We start from the raw sequence: 18,954 nt of genomic DNA on the forward strand, positions 1-18,954 counted from the left end.
TTTGTAGAACAGAAGCTCTATCTAACTTTAAACGTGCATTTTTATTAACATCAGAGAAAAGGCGCCTTATATTGCGAGTAAAAGGCTTAGAGAACCGAAACGTGCCAGATCCTTGCAATTTACTCTGCCTTATCTGCGCGCAAACTGACGCATAGGAAATCCGTATACATGCATAGAATCTATGTACAGGATTTCTTGTGTATTTTGTTACAGGTAATTGGGATGATAATAAAAATACTCATTGAATACCCTCCACAGTGTATTTGGGACCAGATTGCATTGAAAATATTAGATATAACATCGATGTACGAGATACTTTTCAATACGTTACTTAAATACCTATGTAAGATACACATATTGTATAAGTAGATGACGTAATATTACGATTTTTATAATATTCGACTCATTCGCTAACAAACAACATTTAATATGATTTTTACTTTGTTTTTTAATTTTTCTTACTTTTTTTATACACGTAGAATATCATAACGACATTGACAATATATATAATATATATCTGCTTTTTTTTTATCGTAGTGTTACATAATATAATAATCAACGCGTGCGTAATTCGAATGTCGCGAAAACTGCGCACGATCAAAATCAAACGGTTCGATCAATTTCATTGCCGATAAGCTAGAATGCCAAGCACGTTGACCACGCTCTCCCCACTTTCAAATTTTCCGAGATTCCTTGCGAAAGAGTGTCTCTCTGCAACTTTTGTTCTAGAATTAACTACGAGCGAACGGACGACATTGCGACGAAGCGAACGTCTCTCCGCCGTTTTTCTCAGTTCCAAAACAAAAGCAGAATCGATAGGAAGGATGAAAGTGGTCAACGACACCGTCAATCGATGTAACACGATTCCCGAATGTATCCTGTGTTTCTCGTTCTTACTGTACGCTGTTAAAAATCCGTGTCCGAAGTTTCGTAGAAATTCAAATGACCGCGTATGTTTTAAAATTCGCTTGATATCGTTTCGTGTTTCTGTACCGCGTTAAATGTTAAAATCGTGAGGATAGAATGCGTTGCTTCCGTTTTCAAAAACAGTTTGATGAATTTCTTTGCGGTTCGTTCTGAATCTTCTCTCCGTGAATGACAAATATATTTCCATGCCAACAGCAAGTAATCGATGTTGATGTTCGGCGAACGATCTATAAATCTAACGCAAATCCTTATCGATGTTCTACGGATTAGGTTTTAGTACGCGTGGTTCGCGACGAAGAGCGCAGCATCACCGGCTGCCCCCAACACGCCGCCGGCATATTTGCCGAGCGCCGATTCGCTGTTGGCCTGCAAAAAAGCAACAGTTTCATTAGAATCGTTTATCGACCGACGACAGCAGACGGTAATCCACAAAAGAGAAAAATTCTACAAGCATGCATATCATTGTTATTGACAGGTGTACGAGAAGAAAAGAAACAAATACTTACTACGGAAACATGTCTCATAGAAAGAAAAAAAAGAATTTAGTAGGCGTGAGAGTTCACATAGAGAGAAGTATTGGCAGCTACGCTCTTAATACTGCCGGGAACGTATTTGCCTTGACTAGCTGCTGTATTTGCCTAAACAAGCACACAGTGTATACACATGCGAAAAGAAACAGATGAAAGTGATAGATAAAACAAAGTTGGAGTAAGCTGCTGTAAGAAAATAGAAATATGTAAATGGGAAAACTTATCTACACATAGATATGAAAATTAGATGAGATAAAAAGGCTCGCGTGTTAGAACACAAAGATTTGGATCAGGCAAGCTTAAACATAAAATATCTAATGTACTGAAAAAAAGAAAGGTCGCACATCAGAGTTTCGGTAGAATAACGTAAAGTTAGAATATAGAGAAACACACAGGCGATAGAATTTAAGATTTCATCGTATCCTCGTCGAAGTTACCTTGGCTCTCTTGATAAGTTCATCCTGGCCGGCGCCGATTTGATCTTTCTTGCCTGCCCATGCTCGGAGCACGGATGCCTGGAGTGCACGACCGTAACTGAAGGTCAGTGCCCATGGTTTGTGGACCGGGTACTTGTTGATGGCGTCTAAGTTCACAGACGCTTCTTCTTCGGATTGTCCGCCGCTGAGGAACGTGATACCAGGCACTGCCGGTGGTACAGTGCGCAACAAAGCAGTGACTGTGGCTGCAGCAATCTCCTGGGGAGTTGCCTTAGTTGGACAACTTTGACCGGGTGTCACCATGTTGGGCTTCAGGAGGGTTCCCTCAAGATATACGTGATGGTCAGCCAGTGCCTACAAAATATGATAACATTAAAGCATCTTCACATTATAATTTTAAACTCAGTACTTTTACCGGTTAATCCGTGAAGAATCTACTAGAGTGTTGTCACATTTTAATCACTCACCTTGTACACAGCAGACAAAACCTCCTCCGTAACTTGTTGGCATCGTGCAAGATCATGATCACCATCGGGCAGGATCTCTGGTTCGACGATGGGTACAATCCTGGCGCTCTGGCAGATGGAAGCGTAACGAGCCAGGACGTTGGCGTTCTCCAAGATCGCCAACTTGCTCGGGGTGTCCTTCTTGATCTTCAACACGCACCTCCACTTGGCGAAGTGGCAGCCGTCCTTCTTGTACTGAATGCAGCGGGCCTGGAGGTCGTCGAGACCCTGCGTCGTGCATTCGTCGTTGGTGCCGAAGAGGGGTACGACACCCTTGTCGACCTTGATGCCGGGCAAGATGTTACGTTGTTTCAAGAGCTCGACGAAAGGTGTTCCATCGTCGGCCTTCTGGTACAGAGTTTCGTGGAACAGAATCACGCCGGAGATATGTTGACTGATGACATCCTTTAAAAAAGAAAGGCAACAATTTAATGAAGTCTTGGATCACCGTGCAACGATGATAGTATATTTAAATCCTCGTGTAGTAGATCGATGGTTAACGAAACCACAAATTAATTGGAAACTCTGTATAATTGAAATGTCGCGGCACTTCAGTTTTTAATTACATAAATTAATGATCATGTCACGGAGAAAGTACCTTTGCTGTGGTGAACAGAAGTTGTCTGTACGCTTTACGATTTTCTTCATTATTTTCGACGTTGATGTCCTTCAGACGTTTGCCAATCGTCGCCGTCGACTCGTCGGCAGCGAGGATTCCCTTTCCAGGTGCTACGATCTGCTGAGCGATCGAGCTCAGCTCTTTTTTGAGCTCGGGGTCGGCCTTATCGTACTTTTCGGCAACCATTTTCTGTCGGAAACATTCAAACCATCAGTGATCGTGTACACAATTACAGAACAAAAAGCATAGAAATCGTGGAAAATTGCCATGGTTATTAAAATTAAATCATAGTAATGAAAAGATGTGACCTGGTTCAGCTCTACCCTTTCGGATGATAAAGCAGTTGAAAAAGTAATAAATGGAAGACCTCTAACTTCGCGGTTATGTATAGCGTTGAAGTTCACGTAACCATATTAGACGAATGTGATCAATAAAAAGTTTATGATCCTCTCTCTCGCATCGCTCGGATATTAATATCTGAAATTGTGGTCGCGCACAGCGGTGTCCGCTTCTATTAGAACAGAATCTTTAGAGATAGTTACGATTATAAAATATTTTTACCTTGCCCTAGCGGTGTGTTTATCGAATTTTTACAGGATATTTTAGCGCGTGTCGCGCGTTGACGGTAATGCGCCCGTACATAGACTATCAAATGCTCGTTAAAACACTTCCGCGATACAATTGATTTTCGCGAGCCAATCGCTCACCGACGCCAATATTTCATAAAAGGAAAATATTAGTTCGACCTATTTCCTTGGCTTCGCTCCTCTCATCATCAATTGGATATCAAACTGACACCGCCCCTCTCTAATTCGTCCCTGTATAATAGAACACGAGGATCGCTGGTCCGTCGTACATCGTTTAACAACTACGTTGTACGTTAAGCTACGAAACTCGTTACACAACCCTAGTCAATATCGCCTCGGTTCGTAATTGCTTACAAATAATTACTCGCGCCGGCGACTTAAATTCTCACGGAGTTTCGATAAAATTTCTCGCGCACGCCACAATTCACGGGGAACGTGGAAACTTGGCTCGATAATTTACGAAGTTATGAATTTGCAAAAGTTTCGATTCGATTGCGCCGGTAATTTAGATAACCGTTTGACGTGGCAGTGCAATTATCGAATTCCTCGATCCACCGGATAAAACAAAAGTTTCACGGCGAAACTCTCTCGACGGCTATCTTGACCGCGATCACACGTTAATGAGATCGATCCGCGAGAAATAAGAGTTCTACGCTTTCTACGCTGCATCTCATTAAGGTTATGTTAAGGTTATGTCGATTGCTTGTTAAATTGAAAGAGAAATATGTATAATTGTAATAAGCAGTGAAAGTACTTTTCTCGATATAATTGAATATCGAATATTATGCTAAACAGCATTGATATTTAAACAAATTCCACCGATAATGATTATTCACATTTGCTGCCGTTCCCCGATCGTGTTTTGTCGCCCGTGTTAGTTAAGCAGATTATCATTCAACGCGCGCGGCCACAAAAGCCACGAATCTTCCGCAAAGTGGTTCAAAGGTGACTAATGATATGCAGCGGCATCAATGAGTAACTGGTAATTAAGGTATCCGAAGGCTTCGATATTAATTGCGAAGCCACTTAGAAGACACAAGGGTGCGCGCACACCTCTGCCTACGCTACAGCAAATACTTCTAATTAGGAATATTCAAAGTGACGAGCGCGGAAATTTTTAACTCTTTGACACAAAGAGGTTAATTATCTTTGCCGACCTTCACGCTGCCGCAAACAGAAAACTTGAACAAAAAGTGTACAAAAATTACCGAACTAAAAGCGATAGAATTTTGCGTTTGGCGGTAATTACAAAATAATTTAGTATCCAGTCTTATTAATGTTTGCGCAACGTTAAGAATGTAATTAACTTTGAAATTATACAAATTTTTAGAGCAATTAAACGATCGTTTGGCAAATAAATTCAGACGTGTTCAAGCGCGTTGAAACATGCGCTGCACGGTCACGAAAGGAATAATTTTGCGCGACGTTCGAACTCGGAAATGCAGCCCGACGTTTCTAAGGACAGAACGCTTGATGTACTCCGAGTACTTGAAACGCTCGGAATACTTGGACGCTGATTAAGACTTGAGCCACTCGACTATGTGAAGACTCGTTGATTGAGCGTTTATTGAATCTTCGATATTGCTGCAATTCGCGCCGTGAACGACGCCGCGCAAAAATTAGTGTCGACCACAGATGCGCGGATCGTTCGCCACGAGTCTGACTCGTTATTATAACGCAAGAGGTTAAAATCAGAATGTGTGTTTTTATTTGATAAATGAGATACGAACATACTTCTCATACTGTTTTACTGAGAGATTTTATGAAAATTGTAGTCTTTTTGACGATTGGTAAAATAACTTATAAAATCACTAGATACATCGTTGTTGGCTACTTTTGAAAAGATATGGTTTTCTTAATATTTTTACTAAATAACAATTTCATTTTTTATCCCTCCTCCCTTTTCGAATTTGGTAATAATCAGGTTTTACTAAATTCTTGCAATTTCTTTCCGAAACTTTATCAAACTACATCGAACGAATTGTAAAATATTTATATATTATTATCTAAAATATTTATATTATAAATGCGACGTAAAATGTGTGAAATTCTAACCTATGTATCCGAGAGATACAAGCATGTGCTCTCGCTAGTTTTATAAGTGCGTGTGCTTAAAGGGTTAACGCGGCTTTTGAAATCCCTGATATTCGCGAGCGAGAGGATCAATCGTCCCCAAATATCGAATCGTTCTACTCGCAGCGTGCAGAGGCGAAACATTTCGAGCGAACGAACTTCGCCAAGAGAACGCAAACAGGAATTTCTCAGTACAAACACCCCTCTCCGCCGAAGTATTTATTTTCTATATATTCGCGCGTAGTCGTGTTTGGTTATCCCGTATATCGTGAATTGGTGAAAATGATTTTTAACGAGAACCAATCGACGCGATAAATTACTTCGTTTAAACAAGACGATGATCCTGCGTTCGAGTAATTTGTTAGGTCACGGTAGTAGTAATTCATTAATTCTCTAGCGTCTACTGTAGATGTCTCTACTATATTGTAAATATTAGACCCATACTTCTACGATACTATAGCAAAGTTCAGACCAGTTCATTTCAGAAGCTCGGAGCTGTTAACATCAAATGCAATATTGACAGAGAGATAAAATTAACGGAGCTTTATATAATATTGTAATTATGTTAACATTATTCGAATAAAAATATTTCTATTTAGATAAATGTAAAGAACTTGAATGAAACTTTTAGATAATAGAACGATCGGGTACTAGATATTGTCTATATAAATCTCTACTATATTGTAAATTCCTTTTTGTCAGGTTATGTCAGCTGTTAAGACACCATTTATTTACAAAATACTTCAAATTGGTCTTACTGCCGTTATTATCAGCGACAGATTAGTCCAACTTACTGAACTTAACGAACGTGAATACTCTTTCAGATTTGTTTATCCACCGACGTCCCGCCTTTTGTAAAACAAGTAGCCGCGAAGGAAGGCAGCCGAGATCGATGAGGACAAACAGAACGAGCTTCTTCGCCGCCTACGAGACGCGTGCGGGAGAAATCGTTGTTACAGCGTCGCGATGCGACTGGCAGAATATCGCGAATCGATTTCTTCTCGTTTTTATCGGGGCCCCTCCCCCCCGCGGCGAAGTACGCATCGATAAAAATACAAGTTCATTGTTAGACGCACCGTGAAAACGCCGCGGGGCGCGAGAGGGAGCGGAGAAATCGAAAGCGGATGGGAAGACTTCGGGTTCGAACGGCAAGCACCATGGGAGTGACCCTTTAACGGGCGCTCTCAAGGTCCGCGGTCCGAGAAAAGGACTTCCCTTTCTGGGAGACAGCTCCGCCACCGTTTGGTACTCGTTGAAACGAGAGAAAGAAGGAGAGAATGAATGAGAGACGCGGAATCTCGCGGCTAGGGAAATTAAAATCGATAAAATGGAGAACCAGCGACTCGGCTGACCTTTTGTCAAGCATTTCGAACGAAAGGCTTAGAAGACGTACGTTCGCGGAGTATTGCAACGACGTGGAGACAACATTCATGGCAACAATGACGGTCTAAATTGATATGGGACATGAATCTTTACAGAACGAATATTCGAAAAATATAAAATTATCGAAAAATATAAGATCATCGAAAAATATATTACTAAGATATAAAATTTTTGAAAATAGCCTAACAAAGGGAGCGTTTCGAGTGAAAAGGACTTTGCAGCGACCGGTCCATCTCAACCCTCTGAAAATGGAAGTCGCTCGCAGGCGAAGCGTCGCGTACAAGAGACGATATACTAAAGAAAAAAAACTTCTAGGGAGACAGAGAAGGAGAGAGTGAGAGAGAGAGAGAGAGAGAAAGAAAGTGAGAGAGCATGATCATCTACTTTGCGACCTACGTATCATCTTACCTTTCCGGCGACCGATCCAGTCCGGTGTCAGTAAAATCGTGCCCTCCGATCTCGCGACTCCCGTTTACGACACACGTATGTATAACGGTAATTAAATATAATGCAAGGACGTCAATAATGGTAACAACAATAATAATATTAATTACAATAATAATAATAATAATAATAACGACAGGTAACACGTTCCTCGGAGTTAAGTCAGTCCGCTAAACGTCGACCGTGTGAACCGATGATAATCATTTACACATCCGCGGGCGATAATTACACCGTTATTACCACTGACGATACAAGAAATAGAGAAGATTGAAAAGACCGAAAAAACGGGAAAGTGGAAAACCGATCATTTGGAGACAGAAGAACGTTTTCTCGGCTGCATGATTGGTGGTACGGGCCCCAGCCGAGAGGACCCAGATTGCGTTTCGACTACATTTTGACGGTGTTCGCCGTAGAGAAATCGGAACCCCGGGGCGGTAGAGAGAGACTTAGAGAGAGAGTCGGAGTAGAGGAAACGTGTCTCGTACGAGCACGAGATGACGACTGGCTTTATCCGACCAGTCTACCCCCGTCCTGGTAGAGGCGGCAGGGGTACCTGGCTGCAGTGCAGTGTCGTAACTGCAAAACAGGGGGGTAGTTGGTACATACACACACAGGGCGATCTCTCTCCGTCTCGCTTTCTCTATTTCTCCCTGGCCCCTTCTCCTGGTACCGGGTTTCTATCCTGTGCGTCGTCTCTCCCCTTTCTCCCACGTATCGCGGTATCCTTCTTTCGCCCGGCTTCATTCTCGTTCCCCCTTCTCTGTTCCCTGGCCACTGACCCTCCCTCTGCAATCCACCTATCTCGCTCGCTCCAACGAGCAGCGCCACCTTCTCTAAGCTCCCCTTCTCATTCTAGTTTTCGGTCTCTCTTTCTCCCGACGGGGCACCCTTCTTTCTCCACCCCGGCACCTACGCGCAGCCCGGTCCTCCCCTCTCTCCCTCTCGCTCTCTCTCGGTCGCACCCTCGGAACCGTTCGTGTCCTCGTTCGTCCCGCGGCTTGTCGCCCATACAGCACCGAACAAGGGAGTGGGCTAGCCGCAATGCAGCACGCGCAGACGTTCTCGAGGCTACGCCTGTATTATCCCCCTGCGCGCACCCTGAATCCATGACCTGAGACATCGGCAACGCCATTCGCAAGATTTCGCTGGATCCGTGCTCGCGACCCTTCACCGGCCCCGGGATTGCCCGTTCCGGTTATCCTTGACGGTGGCACGCCATCGGGGGTGGGCACCCCCGGGTCGCGGAGCATCGAAATATTCGGTAACCATGCGTGAGAACAGACGGTTTCGGGCGATCGTCGATCGGGAGTAGTAGACGCAGCAGAGGCTTAATACATTTTACGGTCGATCGTTGATAAATAATCGGCTCGCGAGCTATGACGTTATCGACGCGGCGTGACCCCTGCCCGCCTGGTTATCGTCCGGAGCAAGAATTTTTATCGGGACGATTGCGTGCAATGATGCAAAACCAATGTTCTTCGGTATCGGTGAACGGGTTGGACAGTCGCAGCTATGTAGGCGAGGGACGATTTAGAACCCATGTCCTTTTCAGCTCGACGATAAGTTTCGTTTTTAGGTCTGTCGTAGCTAGTGCTAACGGTGCATCCGCAACGTGACATTTTCCTTCGCTAGGGTATTGCAGAATGTCATGCCATTCGTCCTGAGAATATACGGTATAGTAATGAGAATATAGGTATAGCAATAACGTCCTTCTGAACCGCGGTTTTGAACAAATGCTCAAAATCATTAAAATATTCGAAATTATAATAAAGAAAATATTAGAAATTTCGAAGCAAATTCAACGATCGTACAATTTAAAAATGAGTACAATTAGAATTTTTCGGTTCCTCCAATGTTCTCGCCGTTTCATATTTCGGCCGTTCGTTTCTGTCGCGAACGCGCCGTCCGCGAGAAGGATCTCGTCGAGGTTGCTACGGGATCGACGAACTTCGAAAACAACTCGAAGAACTTGAACGCGACGCGGGAAATTAATAGAACGTTTAACTAACTCGTTAGCCCGGATGAAGTTGTGGCATGGCGCAGGAAGCAGTGACAGAAGTTGCGTTAAGTTGGTAATTTCAATTCGTATAAAATTACGAGGATGACGTTACAACTACTTGGCCACAGTCTGTGCGAACTGCATTAAGCAAATCTCTGGCCGGTGTGAAGAAATTTTCGTTCGGTAGAAGGAAATAATTCTAACCTAGAATCCTATAATTTATCAGTATTGACCATGCGAAGACTCGTGCCTTTTTATTCCGTATAAATTCTCGATGACGTTTTTCTAACAGCAACATTATTTATTCAAGGCAGAAAAACGTACGATTTGAATTCACGATCCCAAAGCGAAAGTTACAAACTGGTAAAGTAACAAGAGTCTCCGAACAATGCGAGGACTAGTCTCCTGTGTACGGAGTTGGATATGGCTGGCGCGACACCTAAAGGGAAACACGTACACACGTACAAGCGCATATATCAGAAACTGTATTTTCAAAAGAAATTCGTTGCTTAAAGCAGAGACCTCTATTGCTATAAATATAGGATATTTGCTTGGAGAACTCAGTCGATAAATCATTAGGAAGTTCTAAGTGAACCTAAGTCCTAAGAACCAATTTTAAAGTATTAATAAAATAAAGTATAGTCTCCTGAGAATTCTGTAACTTTTAAAAGCTTCAATGAAAGTCGAGATCAAATCAACGATCAAGAAAATAAAAATTATCATTTAACTATATTTTTGATGATCCACAAATACCTTGAAAAATGTGTATGCTATTTTTCTGACCGAATACATTACTTATCTTTGTCCAGCAAAAACATTTGTAGATAGATAGCTAGAATATTATTGCATCTTATACGGCTACAATGTTACAATTAGTTCCGTGTTACTCGACAAGAACGGTGATATTGCAAACGCGTATCAAATGATGTACGTATATCTTATTTCGCGTGTTCATCGCACAAACACTAAATACAGTCTATTCATGAAACGTTAACAATACTTCATACACTTTTGTCGTTGAACACAGTCTAAGAGATACACCCATTGATTTACCAAGTTCACATTTTCTAAGAAACGAACTGTATCAAACATATTATACCAGACATTGTTTCTGCATTTCTGAATAATAACAAAATTTATTTTCCTAACAAAACGAAAAGTTGTTCGCGAAACAGGTCGCAATAACATATGCAAATAATTTTCGTCGTACAAAAAAGTATAAAACAGAAAGTAAAAAAAAAAAGAAACAGAAAACAGAGGACAGAATTTATTTTACTATAATTTTTATGAAAATTGTTTATAGTGATTCACCGGACGTACTCGCGGCCGAATGTAATTTGGTTGTCTTATTCGCGTAGATATCGATTGTGTCTGTCTGTAAAGGTTTACCTAAATATGACGCGTTGCAGTTCGAATGATATTGAAACTTTAAAGGAATGCGCACGTTTCCCGCTTGCTCCATAAATGTGTAAAAAAAATAATTAAATATTTTAAACTATGCAATTTTGATGATACGATGAGAATCTTTTGCAAAAATGGTCGTTCTTGTCGCTAATCACCTGATTTATAATTTTAGAACTCTCCCTCTATTTTGGGAACAAGGTACCTAGCCAAGATTTACCTAAAAGACCAGTTTTACCATCATAAACAATCAGTCACACTGTTCAATATGTACCTATACTACTATTATGAATTTTAAGGGTCATGTCAAGGTTATATCTTGTCTATCAGGCTAAATAAGGTAAATAGTTTAGTATTATCACATGTAAATAGAATGACAGGTTAGGATTTCTCAAATAATTGAATTGGTATAACCGTACAGTTTGATCTTGTGTCAATCTCAAATGTGTACCACTCACTTTCTATATTTAACTTTAATAGCACTGATTCAACCTAGTAACTACTTATACTATTTATTTGTAGTGCTTTGATTTTTGATGATAACACTTTATCTTGTACTTCCTTTCTAGTCTTACTATCTTCCTCAACTCCAGACAAATGGATGATCCTGAGACATGTCTAAACTTATTGCATATATAAAATTTCTGCCTTGCTGCTGAACACATGGCATTATCTCTACGTGTCCTTTGAAACATCTATGACACCTTGACAGACCAAGCTAGCCTGTCTGATTGCTCCTAGCTCTGAGACCTGAGCTTGATCCACTGTTTACATATGCCTTCCTCCAGCTCTTAGGATTAATTTCATTGACTTGTGAACATATTGACTGCTTAGCTTATGTACTGTTCCAAGTCCCATTGCTCCTGCTTACCCTTCTGCCAATTCTATGCTTTGAGTTAGTCGATAAGCCTTCTAAAATGTTAAACCATCCTCCGTTAACAATTTTCTCTGTGCGTTCTCCTATTGTATACAATAGTATAAGATAATCTCAAAGTGCATTATTAAAACATGATCCAAACTAAGTCTTTTGCTAAATTTTTTAACCTTATTAAATATGAAGTGGTGTTCTTTTGCTCTTGATAGAATTTGACACTTGATATTTCAGGAAGGTCTTCCAATAAAATGTCTCTCTGCCAATCAAGACAAGATATCTTCTTCTCTTGTCAGTTATCATTGCAGATCAATAATTGTTCCATCCGTTCAATGTAGGTCATTATATCTGCGTCCTTTGATGTAAATAGTTCTATTGACCCTAATAAAGACATTTTCTTTGCCTTACCTGTTACCTACTACGAGATAGCAGCACGCGAATATAGTACTTTCTGTGGTAATTACGGTAGTGTAACATGTGCTTAGTTCTCTTTTCAGGTTAACTTCTTTATTCTGTTTCAAGAAGAATGATATAACTTCTTTCTTTTCCTGAACTTATTTTTATTTATCTTCTATTCATGTCGTTATTTGTAATATATATTAGAATAATAAGTAAAACGGGACGGGTAATCGTATAATACTTTATTCCACTGTTCACCGGGTTGCTCTCCCAAATCCCAAAACATCGGAGCGCGACCTGTATAATATATAACATTCTGGAGGAAAACAAGCGTACACTATACCGGATTTATTGCTGTAACAAGCTACCGGCGCGGTGTAACGTTGCCTAATCTAGACACGACCCCAAACGAGACGCTATACTCTTTCCAATATATCAGAAATGATTGACGGCGCAATTTAGAGTATGTGTAAACATTATCTTTGACGTTATTGCGACACGATATGCTTGTTTGCGAAAGAGGGGAACGGTAAATACGGCGAAAGCATGCAATCTAGACTCGGGACGAGTACCCCCTTGTACATCGCTATCAATTAGAATTCACTGACCCCGAATTCCTCAATATCTTTGCTCTCCGTGTTATCAACATATTTTGACGAAAATTATTCGCAAATGAAACATTCGTATCTATAATATATAACTTCACGGATCTACAATATTAATTCCATGTGCAATGTACTACCAAAAGGTCGATTTACATCTTATCTTATGTATTTCGAAAAAAAGTCAAGTGCGCTGATCTTGTTCTTATCCGTCATAAATATTCCGTTCGTTATCTATTCTCTATTTGTTTGCTCTTCGAGACAAGAATTGATAAAATTGCGTGCCGGTAAAATATAAACATATGTATTACCACATTTCACGAACTCGTAACAGTTGTAATCTAGTCGTTGATTTATGTATTTGTTCCGCGTCGTATGCGAAAAGTTTTCCGCTAAGACGCAGCAGAACGCTGTTAGGGGATCAATCGGTGCAGAATATATCAGCCGAGAAATATCAACCACGGAATATTTGCCGCGGCCTGCGCGAGATTCTTTATGCGGTTGCGTTTCTATCTATTATTACGTGAACTCCCGTGGCTCATAAAGGTTCCCGCAGCGTGAAATCTTTCCAAACGTAAAAAGGGGTCGTCGGTGGCTATATCAAAGAAACGCGAGGGGAATGACGCCTAAGTCCGCTTGGTTGTCTACGTCTTTTTTTTTCTCACGAAATGACGTAATTTATGCGATTTACTGACACCAGGTGACATTCTTTATGTCTCTGTTAAATAAGCGGACCGTGAATCCTTGCGCAAATTTTAATTTTAACAGATTATTCTAAACAAAGCTAGAGAAAAGTATCCTGTAGTATCCTGCATAAACGTAACAGTAAAAATAAGGTAGATATTGTTCGCGGTATAAACGGTTAAGAGTACCGTTTGAAAAAAATTGTTCAAACTAGTTTGGCTGCTAATATTTAAAGGGACTGTTTTGCATAACATGAGAGAGGAAATTCCATTACACCCTTTCGTGACTAGTGATCTCTCTACAGTTAACTATATTACCTAGCCACACACACACACAGCCACACATGCATGTCTTTCCAGCAGCCCGTACGCACCTTCCCGTGTCGGTCAATATATGAAAGTGGCCCTTAACGTATCAAGTGCTTGCGCAGACGCGTGCCCTTACCTCCGAAAATTTCATGAAACTTTCATCGAGGCTACGGTGCTTTATTTGTAAATCCAGTATTCCATAAAAGTGTTTAACCTCTTAGGCACGGTTGGATTTTGCGCAAATTAAAGTTTTTCACAAGTAAATTACCATTTTTCTTAATATACATTTTTTCCATATATATATATTAGTATTAATTACATATATTCTTTTACTTTAATAATTAATCAAACAATTGAGTAAAACACGAAACATTCACGAAAGCCGCTGTAGTGGAGCGTCGTGCCTAAGAGGTTAAGACAATACTATAATATGTGCAGCGATCGTACAAATAATTTATTTTTATATATCATCGAAGCATATGGAATAATAGAAATGCATAACGTTTGCAGAGATATTACTACTGTGGATAGAAATAGTCGATTTTTCTTCTCTTATTTTTCATTGTTTGGACGTATATTTGTTCCGAGTGCCGTCGATTCTTCGGTAACTTTCTTGAATACCGAAACACAATTTGAACGCTGCAAACACTATGGAACATCGCTCTAACCATAGTAGCCTGATTGCAACGTCCGCTCGTAACAAGCGCCTGTAGTTAGCCGCGTGCATCGAAAGGGTCGAATTATCATGGTACCGGTAGAAATAAACAAAGAGGATGCCCCAAGCGTTACCGCTAACTTTTAACGACACTTCAAAGGGACAACAGGGGTCATATTATGCTGTAGGAGTCAGCTCTGCAGACATAGACTGTAGTTTCCTAACGTAACTTCCGAGAAAGTCTAGAAAACCTTCGGTCTAACATTTTCTAATCTAACTTGTCCATATACAAAATTTCTGCGCGCTAGAACGCTTGGAAGTTTTGATAATAGAGATAATACGAGAAAAGGGGTGCTAGGTAAAAAGTTTTTTCGAAAGAATTCGCGAGCTATAAAAATTGAAAACTACCGAACACATAAAATGGTGAATTTGTGGCGAAAATAAAAAATATTTCTATATCGACTGCCTTTCTAACGAAAATCTAAATTATTAAATGAAAGACAAAAGACTAAAATTCAATATTGATTCAATGCTATTTTGTTCTCAGTTGTATGAGAAAAATCGGTGCTAACAGTTATTAGCAAAATTAATTACTTTTATTCTAATTTGATATGAAATAAATCATATTCCTTATAATATTTAAGAGGTTAAAATATTTCGAACGTCTATAACAGCTTACATAAAATTGTAAAGTGCTCGTAAGATTTATACACACGTCTCTGTTCAAAATGTGTCGGTAACTGGCAGCAAGTGTTGCGCGTAAATACCGTGGCGCTGTGTTCGCACTGCGGAACATCATTTCGTAGAGGGTGAACACGCTATTTCTTGTTACTAGTCCCGCAAAAGACATAGACCAACAATAGCTCTCTAGAATTTTACCACAAATACAATACGCACGGCAATTGCTAGTTGAAAAAATCGTCTACGCGATGTTAATTTCTAATTTGATAATCGGCGTGCCGGTCAATAATGTTAACACGCATGCGCCACGATGTCTTTTCTATCTAATCCATGATTTCCAGCGGAGGCGGAATGTGACGGCAAAGCGCACCTAGCGGTGAAATTGGCAAAAATTCAGCTCGGTGAATAACTGTCGCGCGCAATGCAGTCCGCGAGGTGTGGGAGTCGGTGAATGTTTGCCGGATAAGTCATTTGCGGAAAGATTAGAATTCGCGACAAAGTTCAATTGGAAAGTGACAAAGTGTGTGATACTATCGTCAAGCATTATCTGAAAACAATAGGACACGTGTCTTCTATCGATCCACGATTAATTCTCAAATATTTGAAATCGTTCCACCTCAAATATTGTAAAGTTATACTAGTAATGCGTACTACTCGATCCTGATGTCGAAAATAGTGTTTTCAAAGTCATAAACTATGAAAATTCAGTCGCAACAAGTGGAAATCGTATATAGTTCTTCTTAAATAAAATCCCGTAATCTATACTAATGAAATTAGTATACTTCATCCTCTAAATCTTTTTCCACGAGTGTTTTTACCGTACTTACTGAGTCAATTTTTTTCCAGCGAGAACGATGCGATAAATGATAAACGTAATCTTGAATGTATACAACTCCGTAATTAAGCAATAAATTTTATTGCTGGGATTTGCTTATATTTTTAATTCTTACACTATTTTTATAAATTATTTCTCAGTTTATTACTAGTATCTTACAGCATTTATTGCTCTGTTTTTCTATAATATCTTAAGGCTACGATTGTATTATATTATCTTTTCAAAGGTCGATAATAATTTTCTAGGAAAAAAATTATCACCATTATAGTTTCGTCTTTTGTTTTTGCTCAGACAGTAATTAAATAGATACCGTAACATTTTCAAGTATATTTCTGAATATTTTGTAAACCTTGACGATTAGTATCAGTTTTAACTCTTTCATTATTATGCATAATTATATTTTACCAATATATCGATACTCGAAATTACTATGCGTTATTAATATAATACTGCATTAGTTTGTTATAAAATATTTATTTCTCAATACTGTGTAATGTTTAATTCACACCTTCTTAATGATACGAGATTCAAAGGATTATTTTACAGAAATGGTATATTACAATAATCAATATATATTGAATGAAAGCAACATCTGCGGTTTGTAGTCATTATATTAAAATAGTTACACAAATACCTCACGTTGAACGATTTTCTTGTAAAATTGTACATTACGAAAGACCGTAATAATTTGGTAAGTGAAAGTTGTTTAACTGCCACGTAACTTGCAATATAACTGCACACGATGTATTCAGTCTCTGTCTTACATTCTTTAAGCACTAACCTCAAATAAACGCTTTAGAAAAAAACGGTAGCATAATCAATTGCAGAAAAAAAATACGATGAATATTTCATGTGAGAACCTTCGAAAATAGCGGACGCACAAATAAAAACGGACAATAAAAAAAAGTATAGCGTGGAATACGTATTTAAAATTAAACTTTAGGATTTTGGTGCTTCGCCAAAGCTTTATTCATTTTTATGAGACGACGGAATGTGTGACGAAACGTTGGAGAGGGAGACCGTCATGTGTGCACACGACTATGTATTTGTGTGCGTAGATTTCAGATGAATCCCGATCCACCAGTCTCTACGTGCGCCGTCACACGTTCTCTCTCACACGCACGCAACACGTTCGTAAGTTAAAATGATCCCAACCATGTAGACGAAGCATAACGGTCCTTATGTCGATTGCGTAAGATCTTGCTACGTTTGAACCATGCCTGCAACAACTGATCTAATTCGATCTACCTTAAAAGTTACCAACGATTGCACTATCGATTGTTGTTATTACACTGCCTAAATTAGACCGCTGTCATTGAAAGACAACTGTTCGAAATAGATGATGAAAAAATCGAACGCAGTAAAAACGCTGACACGTGGTTCGCGAGGATTGAATATTCTAGCGAGCGTTGCGATTTAAATCGTGGTCGTAATTGTATGTAATAAAGGTTTTTAACGAGCCTAAACGAAGGGAATTACTCTCGTGACCAGTTCTCAATCAACCCCCGGATTCACATAACCTTTCAACGAGACTCGTATAATTTTTTGTAATTTTTATAATTCCGATTCATAAACCTACGAGAAGGGCTCCGATTTTAATAGTACAATGAAATGTTTCTATCGTTGTGACAGATAAACGTTATCAGTTAGAGGTTATACCGATAACTGAATTCAAAGGAATTTGGATTTCTATAACCATCCGATTAAATATTCTTCGACAATATTAATGCTTACGTTCAGATTATTAATGGTCAAGGATTGCACGAATCACACGTGTTGGAAATTATTAGACAAGCATGGATTCTATCGGCATTACGTACGAGCGAAAAAACTTTGAACAGATTATTTACTCCATTTCACGATTTTTAGTGAATTATTTCAACGAAATCAATTGACGTAACAGTTGATAAATAATGTCTGACAGATAATTTATTCGGAATCTAAAATTGATACAAATCTTCCGAGCAATGACTGATCGTAAAACGTTTCAAATTAGCATTGAAATAAAACGTTTACGAACGCACGAATTTGACCTCTACACAGAGACGTACAAAAGTACAATGTATAAGACAAAAATGTGTCCCCCACTGTGCAATCGTGTTTGTGAATTATTACAATAGAGAAGATATTCCTGAAGCGACGCTGCTGTCGGAGCTTGCACAATTTAAAGCACGGGAAATAGAATGGGTGTCGTCCAAATGTCAGTCAAGGTCGAACCGCGGTGTAGGTCAAATATTTCTGACAGTGTTTCACATTGATTTTGCCGCACAGACGGATCGATAATGTTTGCAGAAACACATGGCACTTCTCCTTTCATTTCCGAGCGAACTTATCAGTCAAAACCATGCACAAACATAACTTACCTGGTATCGATGTACGTCGGATTAACACTGGTATCAAAAAACACGTCGTACTACTCGCTGGTTTGAAAGCGACTGAGGTAAGTTTCTGCTGTTTGTTCGTTTCAAAGTCTAAACCAGAATGGAACTCTCGCGCAGGCGCCCTCTTCCTTCCTCGTTGGAGGTGCTCAACCATACTCTCGAGTCGCTCGGACCCGAAGGATGTGTTGGGTTCACGCTCGCGAGTCATGAGACCGACGAACGCCGGATGTATTTGAGAACTGAACGCGTACATTCAAATATATATATATATTAAAACAGAATAAATAAGCGAAACATTAATAACATGCAAATTCACGTATTCTCCATATACATTTATATTCCACTTGGAGTAACTTTAGAATCGAACCACGTCGATAATCGAACGAACTTTGTTAAGCGGATCATCGTTTAACCGATCAGTCTTCATATCGTACAATTATCTTCAATAAAAATGGTAAGTAACGTCGCGTTGTTGTGGATACATCATTGATTTTTACTAATACGTTATTGCCGAAATTTGAATCAAGAAATTGATCACGTGTAGAACATGAAGGATCAATTGTTATGACACTAGTAGCGCACGTGCTAGCGATCAGGTCCGTAAACCCGAGAAAGACAGAAAGAGCATAGTC

At 39.7% G+C, this 18,954-nt stretch overlaps 1 protein-coding gene across 3 annotated transcripts; it reads right to left on the minus strand.

The window, feature by feature from the left end:
• Positions 1–246: 246 nt before the first annotated feature.
• On the minus strand, positions 247–18,447 carry Ald1 (fructose-bisphosphate aldolase). 3 transcript variants are annotated; one of them, XM_078184973.1, is made up of 6 exons: positions 18,305–18,447; positions 2,999–3,208; positions 2,362–2,805; positions 1,895–2,248; positions 1,434–1,565; positions 247–1,293 (listed from the first exon to the last, which is right to left on the minus strand). In XM_078184973.1, the coding sequence occupies exons 2-5, from the start codon at positions 3,203–3,205 to the stop codon at positions 1,470–1,472; spliced, it is 1,101 nt and encodes a 366-aa protein (XP_078041099.1). In that variant the 5' UTR covers positions 3,206–3,208; positions 18,305–18,447; the 3' UTR covers positions 247–1,293; positions 1,434–1,469. The 3 variants fall into 3 exon arrangements, with proteins under 3 accessions (XP_078041099.1, XP_078041100.1, XP_078041101.1); XM_078184974.1 differs by lacking the exon at positions 18,305–18,447 and adding an exon at positions 7,471–8,003; XM_078184975.1 differs by lacking the exon at positions 1,434–1,565.
• Between the last annotated feature and the right edge of the window lie 507 nt (positions 18,448–18,954).

This window comes from Augochlora pura, chromosome 7, assembly GCF_028453695.1.
Source record: "Augochlora pura isolate Apur16 chromosome 7, APUR_v2.2.1, whole genome shotgun sequence".
NCBI lineage: Eukaryota > Metazoa > Arthropoda > Insecta > Hymenoptera > Halictidae > Augochlora > Augochlora pura.